The sequence below is a fragment of the Sapajus apella genome, unplaced genomic scaffold (assembly GCF_009761245.1).
Source record: "Sapajus apella isolate SASKATOON/1434 unplaced genomic scaffold, GSC_monkey_1.0 scaffold33, whole genome shotgun sequence".
Classification (NCBI taxonomy): Eukaryota; Metazoa; Chordata; class Mammalia; order Primates; family Cebidae; genus Sapajus; species Sapajus apella.
The window spans coordinates 20,045,576-20,059,694 of record NW_022436973.1 but is presented as its reverse complement, the minus strand read 5'-3'; the positions used below and the strand labels follow the sequence as shown (position 1 = coordinate 20,059,694).

The window sequence follows — 14,119 nt, the reverse complement described above, 5'->3', positions numbered from 1 at the left end:
TTATTTTATTTTTGAGACAGAGTCTCCCTTTGTCACCCAGGCTGGAGTGCAGTGGCACAATCTTGGCTCACTGCAACCTCCATCTCCCAGGTTCAGGCGATTCTCCTGCCTCAGTCTCCCAAGTAGCTGGGACTATAGGCACTTGCCACCATGCCTTGCTAATTTTTGTATTTTTAATAGAGAACGGGGTTTTGCTGTGTTGGCCAGGCTGGTCTCGAACTCCTGACCTCAGATGATGTGTCCCTTGGCCTCCCAAAGTGATGGGATTATAGGTGTGAGCCACTGTACCTGGCCTAAACAAGTTATTATAGCAGACAGATTTTATTTGCTACATGTCTGTGTTATCTTGGTCCTTTTAATCATGCTTCAGGTGGTTCCTGGAGAAATAATAGATCCCATTCCCCACCAGCTGTTGAGAAAGTACATTGGCTATGCTCGACAGTATGTCTACACCAGGCTATCCACAGAAGCTGCTCAAGTCCTTCAAGATTTTTACCTTGAGCTCCGGAAACAGAGCCAGCGGTTAAATAGCTCACCAATCACTACCAGGCAGCTGGAATCTTTGATTCGTCTAACAGAGGTTTGTTTCTTTTTATGGTCATGCTTTTTTGACTTATAGGGGAATGGTACACCATGACTTCTCTTTTGAACTATCGTCTGCATAACTGATTCAGTTTTTCTTTCTATTGAGAGACGTTAGAAATGGATGGATAAAAGTTTTTTAAAAGATTTTTGTAATGTCCGTAACCTATCAGTGTATAACTACTTCTAGTCACAGAATCACTTACTTAGCATGCAACTTTTCTTTTTCTTCAAATGACACTTAGGAGCTCCTGGAATGTCTGAAAAGTGGTTAGGCTAACTAGGATTCTGAGATCCCTAGTTGAATATATGGGAACATGGAATGTGTCGGGTATCTTGAGTATTTTATTTAATTACATGACAGGTCCACAAGGATAGTGCCTGTGTTTTTAACAGCCATAATATCTGCTTACAGCTGTGGAATACTAAGAGAACTCTGGCAGTTAAGATCAACTAGCTCAGAGTTTGGGCTTTCTGCTCCTAAATTCTGATTAGCTCCTCTTTGTTATTTTACCATATTGGTTAGGCATGATTCCCTGAAAGTAAAAGGCAAGGGAAAACCAAGTATATTTCATCATTAAGTCTCCTGAAATGAACACTCAGATATGTTAATAAGTAAAAATGAGTTTTATCCTATTTTAAGTGAGTTGCAATTTTCATATTCAAGATTTTAGAGGTTTTTTTTTTTTTTTTTTTTTGCCTTGAGTCAGTGTCTCCTTCTGTCACCCAGGCTGGAGTGCAGTGGCATGACCAAGGCTCATTGCAGCCCCTCCTCCCAGGCTCAAGCAATCTTCCCACCTCAGCCTCCCAAGTATCCGGGACTGCAAGCATACACCACCGCATCCAGCTAATTTATATATATTTTTGTAGAGATAGAGCCTCACTTTGTTTCCCAGGCTGGTCTCAAGCTCCTGGGCTCAAGTGATCCTCCGGCTTCGGCCTCCCAAAGTGCTGGGATTATAGGCGTGAGCCACCACCGCTGGCCCAGATAATTTTTTTCATATTTTAACTTCTGATATTATAACCTTCCTCACCTAAATGTCAGTTTTTGTGTAAAATGAGTAAATGAAATAAAGCTTAGACATACTATGGTAAATATATTTATCTTTTGTCATCTGAAAATGGTGTTTTATTTCAAAGGCACGAGCAAGGTTGGAATTGAGAGAGGAAGCAACCAAAGAAGATGCTGAGGATATAGTTGAAATTATGAAATACAGGTAAGATAGAAATTTCAAATTGTTTTGAATGAAATACCAGTTACCAAATTAGGTAATAGGCCAGTGCTACTTTTATTTAGCCATTGGGTCACTTATTTTCTTCTGAACAGCATATCGTTTCTTTAAAATCTCTCGCTGTGTAAATAATCTTTACATTAAAATTTTTTTTGAATGAGTAATTCATTTACATAGTACTAAAATCAGTTGCAAAACCTACTGGAGAAGGGCTAGCTCCTATGCCGTTTACCACCTACTCGCCCCCTTCACCCAGACACCCATTACTTTTCCATAAATAGTCTAGTATTTACACTCTTCTGTACCAGTGTTGAATTTTAACAATATATCCAGAGATCTTTTCTTTTTTTTTTTTTTTTTTGAGATGGAGTCTAGCTCTGTTGCCCAGGCTGGAGTGCAGTGGCACGATCTCGGCTCACTGCAACCTCTGCCTCCTAGATTCAAGCGATTCTCCTGTCTCAGCCTCCCTAGTAGCTGGGATTACAGGCGTCTGTCCCCACGCCCAGATAATTTTTGTATTTTTAGTAGAGATGGGGTTTCACTGTGTTGGCCAGGCCGGTCTCGAACTCCTGACCTCAAGTGATCCGCCGGCCTTGGCCTCCCAAAGTCCTGGGATTATAAGTGTGAGCCACCGCGCCCGGCCTCAGAGATCTTTTCTTAGTAGAGATTCTTTTTTTTTTTTTTTTTTTATAGCTACAGAGTATTCTGTTGTGTAGATACATTATACGGTATATTTAATCAGTACCCTTATTACTTGACAAATGAACATTTTCCATTCTTGTGCTTTTAAATAAAGCAACAATGAGTAATGTTCTACATAAGATACTTCATATGTGCGTAAGTTGCAAACCTACATGATAAATTTTCAGAAGTGGTATTTCTGGGTCCAACAGTAAATACTATAGGTTTTTGATAAATATCGCTAAATTGTATCCTTTGCATTTTACATCATTTAGTAGATAATGATTCCTAGAAGATAGAAAAGAAAAATTAATTGCAGTTCTTTCTGCTAGCCAGTGGCAATTCTTAGCAGTTTTTTGTGTAACTACATATCTGTAGATTTTTTTCCGCTTTGTAGACAAAGAGTAACTATAACATTCTCTACCTTGCTTTTTTCATTTAAAATGCATTTTTAATATGCTCTTATAGAAATTAAAATATATATCTATTAGGAATCTACTTTTCCAAGATGAAAAAACATATTAAAGATGAAATTATCTTACTTTGTTAAGTAATTTCTAATTCTTCCAAGGTAGATGGATTCTTTTTTCCTAGTAGCTGCTGATTCTGGGGCTTGCGTGGTGTCAGAACCAGGTGGTTTTGCCCAGCTAGTCCCCTTTGGCTGTGAATAAAAGTGGTGCAGCACCAGCTGGAAGAGCAAGGGGTTTGGAGTCCAACCTGGAGCTGCCATGGCAGGTTACACACTGCTTCTCAGTTTCCTCTGGCATAAAATATGCCACAAAGGAGTCTGCTCTGAGGTGTCATGTAGTGATCTCTATAAAGTGACAGATAGGGTTCTGATACATTAGAAGACACTCAATAAACACTATTTACTATCAAGTCTTTTTTTGTTTGTTTGTTTTTTTGAGACAGAGTCAGGCTCTGTCACCCAGGCTGGAATGCCATGGTACTATCTTGGTTCACTGCAACCTCTGCCTCCTAGGTTCAAGTGATTCTCCTGCCTCAGCCTCCCAAGTAGCTGAGACCACAGGTGTGTGCCACCATACCTGGCTAATTTTTGTATTTTTAGTAGCGATGGGGTTTCACCATGTTGGCCAGGCTGATCTCAAACTCCTGGCCTTAAGTGATCTTCCTGCCTTGGCCTCCCAAAGTGCTGGGATTACAGGCGTGAGCCACCACGCCTGGTCCAGTAGTGCAAGTTTTGTTGATAATATTCAGATGAGGCTGAGCAGATCCCCTTTTCTCTGAGTCATAAATCGAAGGCCTCAAAAACTGGCAGACCTCACCCTAGATAAGAAGTTTCCAAAATTACCCTTTTCAAAGAATTTTTATGGTCTAGTCCTCAATGCTGTCCATCTAAATTGTCAGCTATGTCTTAGCTGCAGATCCTTTTTTCCTTGTCTTTTCTTAATAAGCAGAGACTTTACCTAGTTGTCTCTTTGTCCCCAGGCTAGTACTGGCCCATCCTGGAGGCTGCTTTCTTCTCTCTGCTGCCTCTAGAAGTATGCATATGGGTAGAAGGGCACCCATGCCACCTCCTGAAGGTGCAATAATCTGTAGCTTGTTTCCTGCCCTTATAGGGAGTCCATGGAAGAAGAGGAACCTTTCTCCTTAATTCAGTCTCAGAATTTGTAAGCAACAGAGAGGTTCTACTGGGTGTCTTTGAAAGCTTTAAAGATTCTATAATTGACAGCTCTTAATTTTTTGTTGCTGGCACCAGACTGCACGATACCTCAGCACACATTCCTTTGTGGCATATTTTACACCAGAGGAAGCTGAGAAGCAGTGTGTAACTTGCCATGGCAGCTCCAGGTTGGGCTCCAAAGCCCTTGCTCTTCCAGCTGTGCTGCACCACATTTATTCACAGCCAAAGGGGACTAGCTGGGCAAACCACCTGGTTCTGACACCACGCAAGCCCCAGAATCAGCAGCTACTAGGAAAAAAGAATCCATCTACCTTGGAAGAATTAGAAATTACTTAACAAAGTAAGAAAAATTAATAACAATGACACCCAACCCTTTCAGCTAATTCCTAACAACTTACCTTCTGTGTCTAAATATCCTATTGGTATGACATGACACAGTGCTTTTTTTTTTGGAGGCAGAATCTCGCTCTGTCTTCCAGGCTAGAGAGTACAGTGGTGCTATCTCTGCTCACCACAACCTCCACCTCCTGGGTTCAAGCGATTCTCCCACCTCGGCCTTCCGAGTAGCTGGGATTACAGGCGTGAGCCACCGTGCCTGGCATCACACAGTGCTTGACGCATCAGTTTTCTGTCTTTATGTGATTCAGTACTAGGGTTTGAGTGATCTTGTAGCTGAAAATTTTACCAACCTGGCTTTGGTCCGTCTCTAGTTGATCTCTTTATGTTAGAGACCCTCCAGTTGCCATTTATAAGCAACCAGATAGTCTAGGAATTTACTAGACTGTCTCATACAATGTGCTGCCATGGGCTTGGTGTGCTAGCATATGAAGTAAAAGAATGGCCACAAAATCTTGTTGTCCACCTGACTTCTTGTGGGTGTGGCTTTCTGAGAGACCAGACTAGAGACTGACCAGCAGAGAGATTTTTTCCAATTAGGAAAGTAAGTCACAACCCCACCAAAATTTCAGAATTTTTTGTTTGTTTTAGCTTTTTTTCTATAACAAAAACAAGGACCAAAAATAGGCAGTTCTTATTTAATGATGATAAGTTGTCTGTTGACTTACAACATAGAATGTGTGCATCTTTCTTTCTCTGCATCCTACACTTGAACTCTCCACCTTTGGGAGTGTGGCTAAGACTCCCACTCCTGGCTTCCTTTTCCTTTTAATGACCTCTGGCCCTCTGGGTCTTCTGGTGGCTGGCTCTCCTGAGTGCCACATTTCTACTTTGTAGACTGTTCATCTGTCAAGCAAATCAAGGGGTACACTACCTTGCTCCTTTTCTCTCTTAACCTGTAGCATTCTTTTGAGGCTTTACCATTGCTCAGTTTCTACAGGCCTAGACCTCAGGCGTTACCTCAACTGTCTAGTGTTTCTCCACAATAAATTCACTGGTCCGTGGACACAGTAGCTTAGTTCTTCTATTTGAGCATCATGTTTAAGCAAAGTAAATTAGGCTGTAATTACCTTTTCAATAAAAATGCTATATTGCCAATTTATGGTTGGCTTATACTTGGTATAAGATTTTTCTGCATGGCTGAATACTCATGTTGGATAGTGTTCGCATATGCTTTCCTGTCCAAGAGGAATGCTTAGGTCTTGTCTCATGGAACTCTGTACTGCCAGTTCTCAGAGTTGCTTTGCTGGTAAATTTGAGCAAGTTTTAGATCAGTTTACATTTGGGCCCCTGAAAAAAAAAGAGGTCTTATTAAGTGAAACAGCACCCATATGAGATTACCAGATTGTTTCCCTGAATTGTCTCAGTATGTTTACTGGTGTTCATAAAAATTTTCAGGAAAAAGAAAATAGTTTGATTGGAATTACCTGACACTATATCCATGGTAGAGATCAGGATCCAGTGAAACACACTGAAATTACATTATGAATTATCTGTTTGTTATGCTTAACATGCATTCTGTCCTTAGTGTATGAGAGCAGGGACCTTATCTGACTCCTTTACCAGTATATTCCCAGGGCCCAGAATCATGCCTGCCATAAAGTAGGCCTTTGGTAAATGTCCTGCATTGATGGTAAAGTTGACCTTAGTAATCATTATCCATTCATTCATTAAATCTTCCATTTCAGAGTCTTCATTTCTTCGCCTTCATTGAATCTTTGCCCTTAATGTGGTTTTAAACCTTTAAGATTACATTTTAACTGGGAAGCCGACACCTGAATAAGAAAGTTCTTAAACCATGACATAGCTTGTCTGAGTCTAAGCAAAGCACTTAGCTATATTTTAAAAACTAAATGTTTATATTTAGTAAACAGTTCACATAGGCTTTCTCCTATAATTGAAAATATACGAGGTAGCAGAATAGAACAGAGCCACCTTCAAAGGTGAAAAATCATTGTGAGTTTTTTTTCTATTTCAGGAAACTAGCTCAAATATTTTACATAGCATTTTAAAATCTGAAGCAGTGTAGCACAGATTCAAATCTGAGATATGCCACTTACTAGTTGGGTAACTTCTGGCAAGTCACTTTAATGTTAGCCTTGTTTGGTGCAAAAGCAACTGGGTTTTTGCCATAAGAAAAAAATTTAAAAATCACTATTACTTTTGCACCAACCTAATAAGAATGTTTTTTCATTTGTAAAATGGGAATAAGAATAGTTTCTAAGTCACAGGATTGCTCGGAGAACTAAGTGGAATAGCATATGGTAAATATAATTAAGATAAATGTTACCCATTATTATTAACCTGAAGCTTTTTAAAATTTGAGATGGAATTTTGCTCTTGTTGCCCAGGCTGGAATGCAATGGAACGATTTTGGCTCACCACAACCTCTGTCTCCCAGGTTCAAGCTATTCTCCGTAGCTGGGATTACAGGCATGTGCTAACATGCCCGGCTAATTTTTTTGTATTTTTAGTAGAGAGGGGGTTTCTCCATGTTGGTCAGGCTTGTCTCTAACTCCCAAACTCAGGTGATCCGCCCACCTCTGCCTCCCAAAGTGCTGGGATTACAGGCGTGAGCTACCTCACCTGGCCTACCTAAAGTATTTTTAACAACTTTCTCATGAGAAGCAAGCATATGGGACATTTGAGTTCATCATAAAAGAGATTATGCTGTATTTCAGAGGAAAACACTTATCCATCTTATTTTATCATTTTTAATAGTCTTATTTGAATGACTCATTCTTATTGTATAATGTAGGCTCTTAACTATTCAAGGAATAAAAGGAAGGTTTATTGTTTATAACCCATTAAAATCATTCCTGCATGCCTCTTAAGGGGAGGAATTATACCTGTTTTGTTCACCACTATAAGCCTATTGCTCAGCAGGTGACCAATATGTATTTGATTAATTCCTGATTAATTAACAGTTTTGCCAGTTATCCTGGCTGTGAAATACAGCTGCCCCATTGTTCAAGCAGGGAATCAGCAATAGGGTTGGATTAAACAGGTTGGTTAATTGTGTTTCTAACTGGTGTTTCCAGACTTCTAGCTAAAATTCACTATCAAGTACTTATTTCTTTCCTTGGTGATACTATGAAAATAAGAGAAAACAGAAGAAATCTGGCAGTAATAGGTATATCCTTTAATATCTAACCATTATTACTGCAACTCAGCATAACCTTTCTAGTTCATCCCTAGGATATTTTAAATACCTTTTATTTGCCAGATGCTGCACCAGGAGATTGGATACATTTTTATTCAGTAAAGTCTAAATTTATTATATTTAGAATATATTTTCTTCATGAATCAAAAAGAATGTCCCAGGTATTTATATTGTAGTTTATCAATTTTGTGTTTTTATGCATTTGTCTCTTGAAATTTAGAAGTTTCTTAAAAGTGGTAACTGTCCAAAATATTTTTATCCCCTATCAATCCATATCATAGTGAATTTCAAAGTGACCACTCAATAAACACAGGTTGAAATGTTTGCTAAGTGAGCCTTGTAGCTACTTCCACATTTTTCTTCTATAACTTGAAAGCCCAGAACAGTAGTTTCTATGTCAGTGCCACGTTGGGTAATTTTTGTTTCCTTTCCTTTTAAGCATGCTAGGAACTTACTCTGATGAATTTGGGAACCTAGATTTTGAGCGATCCCAGCATGGTTCTGGAATGAGCAACAGGTCAACAGCAAAAAGATTTATTTCTGCTCTCAATAACATTGCTGAAAGAACTTATAATAATATATTTCAATTTCATCAACTTCGGCAGATTGCCAAAGAGCTAAACATTCAGGTGTGTTAAACTAGTTAATCTCTTTTGTAACAATTTCAGGAGGTCCTTATTAATATATACTAGAACAGAAACAGTTTTTACTTATTTAAAATTCATACCTGCTTCTTCTCAGTCTTTTCAGCATCTTGATGGTCAGACGGGACATTGTAGTAAGACACAGTCTCTGTGTTTTTCTGACAGTCTCTTGTGGATAAGTCATTTTAACATCTTTTAACATCAGTTCCCTCATCTGTTAAATGGATGTAATTATACCTGCTCTTCCTACTTCAAAGTTCTCATGAAAATCAATGTTATAGCACTTCAAACATGTGCTATTACACATTATGGAAAATTGCCTGCTTAATTTCAAAAGTCTGATATTTGTTTTTCAGCTAATCTAAAATGTAAAATATTCTCTGCATAATGGAATTTTTATTTTTTATTTCGGCATTGTAGAATCCAGAGCTCAAATGTAGGCAGTTTGCTCTGTAAGAAGTAAAAATATTGCCCAAGAAACTTTACAGTTATATATTATTGTTTGAGAGATTTATTTTAAAAGTAGTATTTTGACATGTTACTTAATGAGATAAACCTTTTGATGTTTTCTTCCAGGTTGCTGATTTTGAAAATTTTATTGGATCACTAAATGACCAGGGTTACCTCTTGAAAAAAGGCCCAAAAGTTTACCAGCTTCAAACTATGTAAAAGGACTTCACCAAGTTAGGGCCTCCTGTGTTTATTAGCAGATTAAAGTCATCTCAATGAAGATATATGCCTGTGCACACACGCACATACACACACACACACACACACACACACTCTCTCTCTCTCTCAAATACTGTTTTCTGAAAAATGATATCCCAAAAGTATTATAATAGGAAAAAAAGCATTAAATATAGTAAACTAATTTAGGAAGTAGTAAAATCTCCAGATGCAGTAGCTCACACTGTAATCACAGTGACTCAGGAGGCTGAGGCAAGAGGATTGCTTGAGGCCAGGGTTCGAGACCAACCTTGGGCAACATAGCAAGACCCTATTTCCTTAAAAAAAAAAAAAAAAAAAATTAAACTTAGCTGGCTGTGGTGGCACATGCCTGTAGTCTCAGCTGCTTGTGAGGCTGAGACAGGAGGATTATTTGAGTCTAGGAGTTTGAGGTTACAGTGAGTCATGATCACACCACTGCACTCCAGCCTGGGCAATAGAGTAACTCTTGACTCAAACAAATAAAAAAAATTGCAATGATAGTCATGTGTTAATTGTTAAATAAATTCTCCAAAAGGCTAAATTACTTATAAATTATTTATAGTTATATTTTTGACCTGCTTTTTTATATGTATGAATATTTCATAGTTTTGCATATCAAATGTACGCATTCAGACAAATACATAAACCAGTGAACATATTACATATTCCGTGTTCCAATAAAACTTTATAAAGGACACTAAAATTTGAATTTTGTAAAATTTTCCCATGTCAAGAATACAAAATACTTTATTTTTGGTTTTAGTCATTTAATAATAGGCCTCATTTAGTCCACAGACTGGTTTGTAGTGTCTTGGTTGCAAACAATAGAAACTGACTGATTAAGCAGAAGTTTTTTGAAAGAATTTTGCTTAGCTTATGGAATTATTAGAAGGCAGGTAAACCAGAAGGGTAAGCTTCCAGCAACAATTTGTAAAACCATGCCTTAGAACTGTACTAAAGAAGCTGCTGACACTCTGCTGCCACACAGGGCAGTAGAAGAAAGTGATACTGCCTCCATGCCTACCTTTGCCACTTGTGCAGCAGGAATAGGTAGAGGAATGCCCCCACCCACACTGGAACAGCAACAAAAAGATTCTCTGTGAGGCTTCCCTAAATTGCTGAGTTCAAAAAGGAAGTCTCATCCAAAGACATCTGATTGAAAAAGGCTATGTTATATACCCTTTTCATAGGGAGTTTTCCTCGTTCTACCTTTGGGTGGTGGGATCAATAAAACCAGAATTTCTCACATGTTGTGGGAGGATTCAAATGTTACAGGGTTGCCAGCCAAACTATCAATCATGTATAAATCTAACAGTTTGTAACATACAAGAACTCAGGAAATGTGAACCATTGCTGGAGAATCTACTAAAAATTCAACTTCTAGCAAACTGGAAGATGAATGGAAAATGTAAATAAAAAGAACTAGCAGTGTATATCAGATGTTTAACTGTAGGACCAAAACTAAAATGTGGAGACAGTTGCCATAGACCACAAAATAAACTTTTTTTTTAAGGAAGGAAGGAAAAATCAGGAATCAAAAGAGAGGCCAGGTGCAGTGGCTTATATCTATAATCTCAGAGCTTTGGGAGGTTGAGGCTGGAGGATTACTTGAAGCCAGGAGTTTGAGGCCAGCCTGTGCAACACATTGAGACCCTACCTCTACAAAAAATAGACTGGGCATGGTGGTGCATGCCTATTGTCCTAGCTACTGTGGAGGCTGAAGTAGCAGGATCACTTGAGCCCAGGAGTTTGAGGTTACAGTGAGCTATAATTATACCACTGCACTCCATCCTGGGCAGGAGCAAGACTTTGTCTTTTAGAGAAATAAAAGGAGAAAGTAGATAGTAGTATAAATAATAGCGAGGTCTTTAAAGGCTATTGGTTAAAAGATCTATAAAGCAAATTAGCCAGGGATGGTGGCACATGCCTGTAATCCCAACCACTAGGAAGGCTGAGGCAGGAGAATCACTTGAACGTGGGAGGCAGAGGTTGCAGTGAGCCAAGATCACACCACTGCACTCCAGCCTGGACCATAGAGTGAGACTCTGTCTCCAAACTAACTAAATATATTTAAAGCTAAAAAAATTATTAATAGAATTTAAAACATTTCACAAAAGTCAACACATAATATCAACCATGATAAAGTGGTAGACAAGAGGAAATGTACTTACTGTTCAAAGAGGAAAATAAGTCTCAAAGGTTAGGGTTATTATGTAAATTTATTTTAAAAAGACATAAACTTACATTTTCAGAGGAAATTGTTCCATGTTTCCTTAGATTCTGTCTTTTATCCATTAATCACAGGGCCAGACTAACAAAAGTTGTTTAGCTTTCCCTTACAATCCAGCTTTTGTGGGTACGCAAACATCACATTACAGTCCCTCCAACCACAAACCCCGACATCTAGTATTTCACTTCCTGCCCAGTAGGGGTGTCGCCACACCTTTCAACCACTATTGCAATAAAGCTCTCGCCTAGGTTTTTCACTTGCATCTTTACCTCCTGACTGACTTTCCTCATGTGGCCTGGTGTGGCATGGCATGCCCTCTTCAGAGATGAAAGTCATCTTTCATAGGCAATTGTTTCTGTGTCACCATTGCTGATTAAAACAATTCCTAAGTACAAATAGAACAGAAACATGCAAAGCAAGAAAATATTACATCATGAAAGTTTTTTTTTAAGAGATGGTGGTCTTGCTGTGTTGTCCAGGGTGGACTCGAACTCCACAGCTCGAGCAGTCCTCCCACTGCAGCCTCCTGAATAGCCTAGACTATAGGCATGCACCACTATGCCTGGCTGCAAAAATATTTTATTAAGAGATGGTCTTGTTCTGTTGCCCAGGCTGGAGTACAGTGACATGATCAAGCCTTGATCTCCTCTCAAGCAGTCCTCCTACCTTCGCCTCCTGAGTAGCTGGAACCACAGGAATATGACACCATGCCCGGCTAGTTTTGATTTTAGTAGAGATGAGGGCTTGCTTTGTTGCCAAGGCTGGTCCCAAACTCCAGGACTTCCTGAGTAGCTGGGACTACAGGTGTGAGCCACCATGCCCAGCCTCCTCTTTCTACCAATATTGTGCTAAGTAAATTGTTTGGTGGTAATCAACTTGATCATTTCATCCTTAGGATAGAGGATATCAAGGTGAAAGTATAACTGAACCAGAAGAGGAATAAACACCATACTGTGATTGATGGATCTTTATAGCTCCCCTTTGGTAAAGAAGGGAAATGCTGTACTTACATTAACATGTTATATAGTTGCTGTTGCTATACAGAAGAATATTAAACTATTTGTATATTTATGAATGCATTTAATTCATAAACAGTTATATGGATATGGACTAGCCAAAGGGGTGGATAATAGGAGATACAGTGATATGGTGATTTGGTATTCAGTATCCATTCTACCCTCCTAGTGTGACTTCCTACAATGCAGAGGCTGGAAGGTGAGAAAATAACCACATTTCCCAGACTCCCTTTGCAGGTAGATTTCTAAATGTGAATTGGCTTCCACTGATCAGATACTCATGTGAGATTTGGAAGGCAGACTTGAAGATAGAGCCATCTTCCTCTTGCTTGTGTTCTGGTGGCATGTGTGGTTGAGGAGACAATTTCTCTGTAGCAGAATTCTTGCTCCATGTTCAAAAACAAAATGCTTCACGTGGCCGAGCGAAGAAAAAAGTGGTATGTTTGCATTCTGTTTGCAGGTATCACATAACCCCATTTTAAATTAAATGCCTAGCTTTTCGTGGGGAAAAAAATTGTCTCATGCTCACTTTTGAAGATTCCTCTCAGAAATAAGCCATTTAAAGAGACCCCAGTACTGGTTTAATTTTTTCCGGTTGGGGCAGAGGGAAACAAGTGGTTTACCATCTTTTGAAATTCAGTCACATGTTCTGAATAGGAAGACAGTTAGATATAACATTAAAACAAGGCTTTCTGAACCAGCAATCCCCAACCTTTTGCCACCAGGGACTAGTTTCGGGGAAGACAATTTTCCACAGACTTGGGTAGGGGGATGGTTTTGGGATGAAACTTCCACCTCAAGTCATCAGGCATTAGATTCTCTTAAGGAACACACAACCTAAATCTCTCGAATGTGCATAGGGTTCACACTTCTATGAGAATCTAATGTGCTGTTGATCTGGCAGGAAGCAGAGCTCAGGTGGTGATGCTTGCCTGCAGCTCACCTCTTGCTGTGTGGCCTGGTTCCTAAGAGGCCATGGATTAGTACTGGTCCACAGCTCAGGAGTTGTGGACCCGTGTAACAAAAGGAAAGCTTTACAGGATGGAGGAAATAAATGGAAAATAAAGCAGGATGTACACTAAATGATGCTAAAAATCCCTTTATCACCTTTAAAATATTACAAGCAGAGGGGAAATATATTAAAACCAACCCTTTTACTTTCTTATTTGTAGATAATGCCTGCCTATGAGAATGTTATTTCTTTTAAAGGTTCCGAAAGTACCATATAAAAACTTAGTAATGATTTAATTGTTCACATATTCTAGTGACATCAATACTTTTTCAGGAAGAAATATGGAAAGGCTGACATCATAAGTTGACATAAGAATTAATTTAGCCAGATGCAGTGGCACATGCCTGAAGTCCCAGATACACAGGAGGCTGAGGCAGAAGGATTGCTTGAAGCCAGGAATTCTGGGCTATTATACTGCGCTATGTTGATTGGGTGTCCACATCAACATAGTGACCTGGGAGTGGTGAACCTGCCCAGGTCAGAAATGGAGCAGGTCAGTAGTGGGATCGCACCTGTGAAGAGCCACAGCACTCCAGCCTGGGCTATATATGGTTAGACCTTTTCTCTTACCTAAAAAATAATAAAAATTTAAAAGAATTAGTTTAGATCTCTTGATAAACAGTAAATTATAGAGTATAGGTGGAGTTAATCTCTGGAAGTCCTGAGGAGCTATGCCAAAGTGCTCCACTGTACTCCAGCCTGGGCAACAGAGAGAGACTCTTTAAAAAAAAAAAAAAAAAAAAAAATCAGGGACAATAGAAAAGGAGAGAGATTGTGGTGAGAATAGGAAGAGGTCGTGACAAATATTAA

The 14,119-nt window shown here is 39.1% G+C and overlaps 1 protein-coding gene across 7 annotated transcripts in view; it reads left to right on the top strand.

Moving 5' to 3' along the window:
- MCM8 (minichromosome maintenance 8 homologous recombination repair factor) overlaps positions 1-9,348 on the top strand; it is a 39,717-nt gene extending 30,369 nt beyond the window's left edge. For 4 of the 7 annotated variants that reach the window (XM_032295462.1, XM_032295463.1, XM_032295461.1 and 1 more), the window contains 4 exons: positions 371-580; positions 1,723-1,799; positions 8,139-8,328; positions 8,920-9,093. In XM_032295462.1, the coding sequence (XP_032151353.1) occupies positions 371-580; positions 1,723-1,799; positions 8,139-8,328; positions 8,920-9,012 (570 nt within the window). In that variant the 3' untranslated portion in view covers positions 9,013-9,093. Of the gene's footprint in view, positions 1-370; positions 581-1,722; positions 1,800-8,138; positions 8,329-8,919 lie in introns of all 7 variants that reach the window. The other 3 variants (XR_004274137.1, XR_004274136.1, XM_032295460.1) reach the window with 2 other exon arrangements.
- Positions 9,349-14,119: the final 4,771 nt, after the last annotated feature.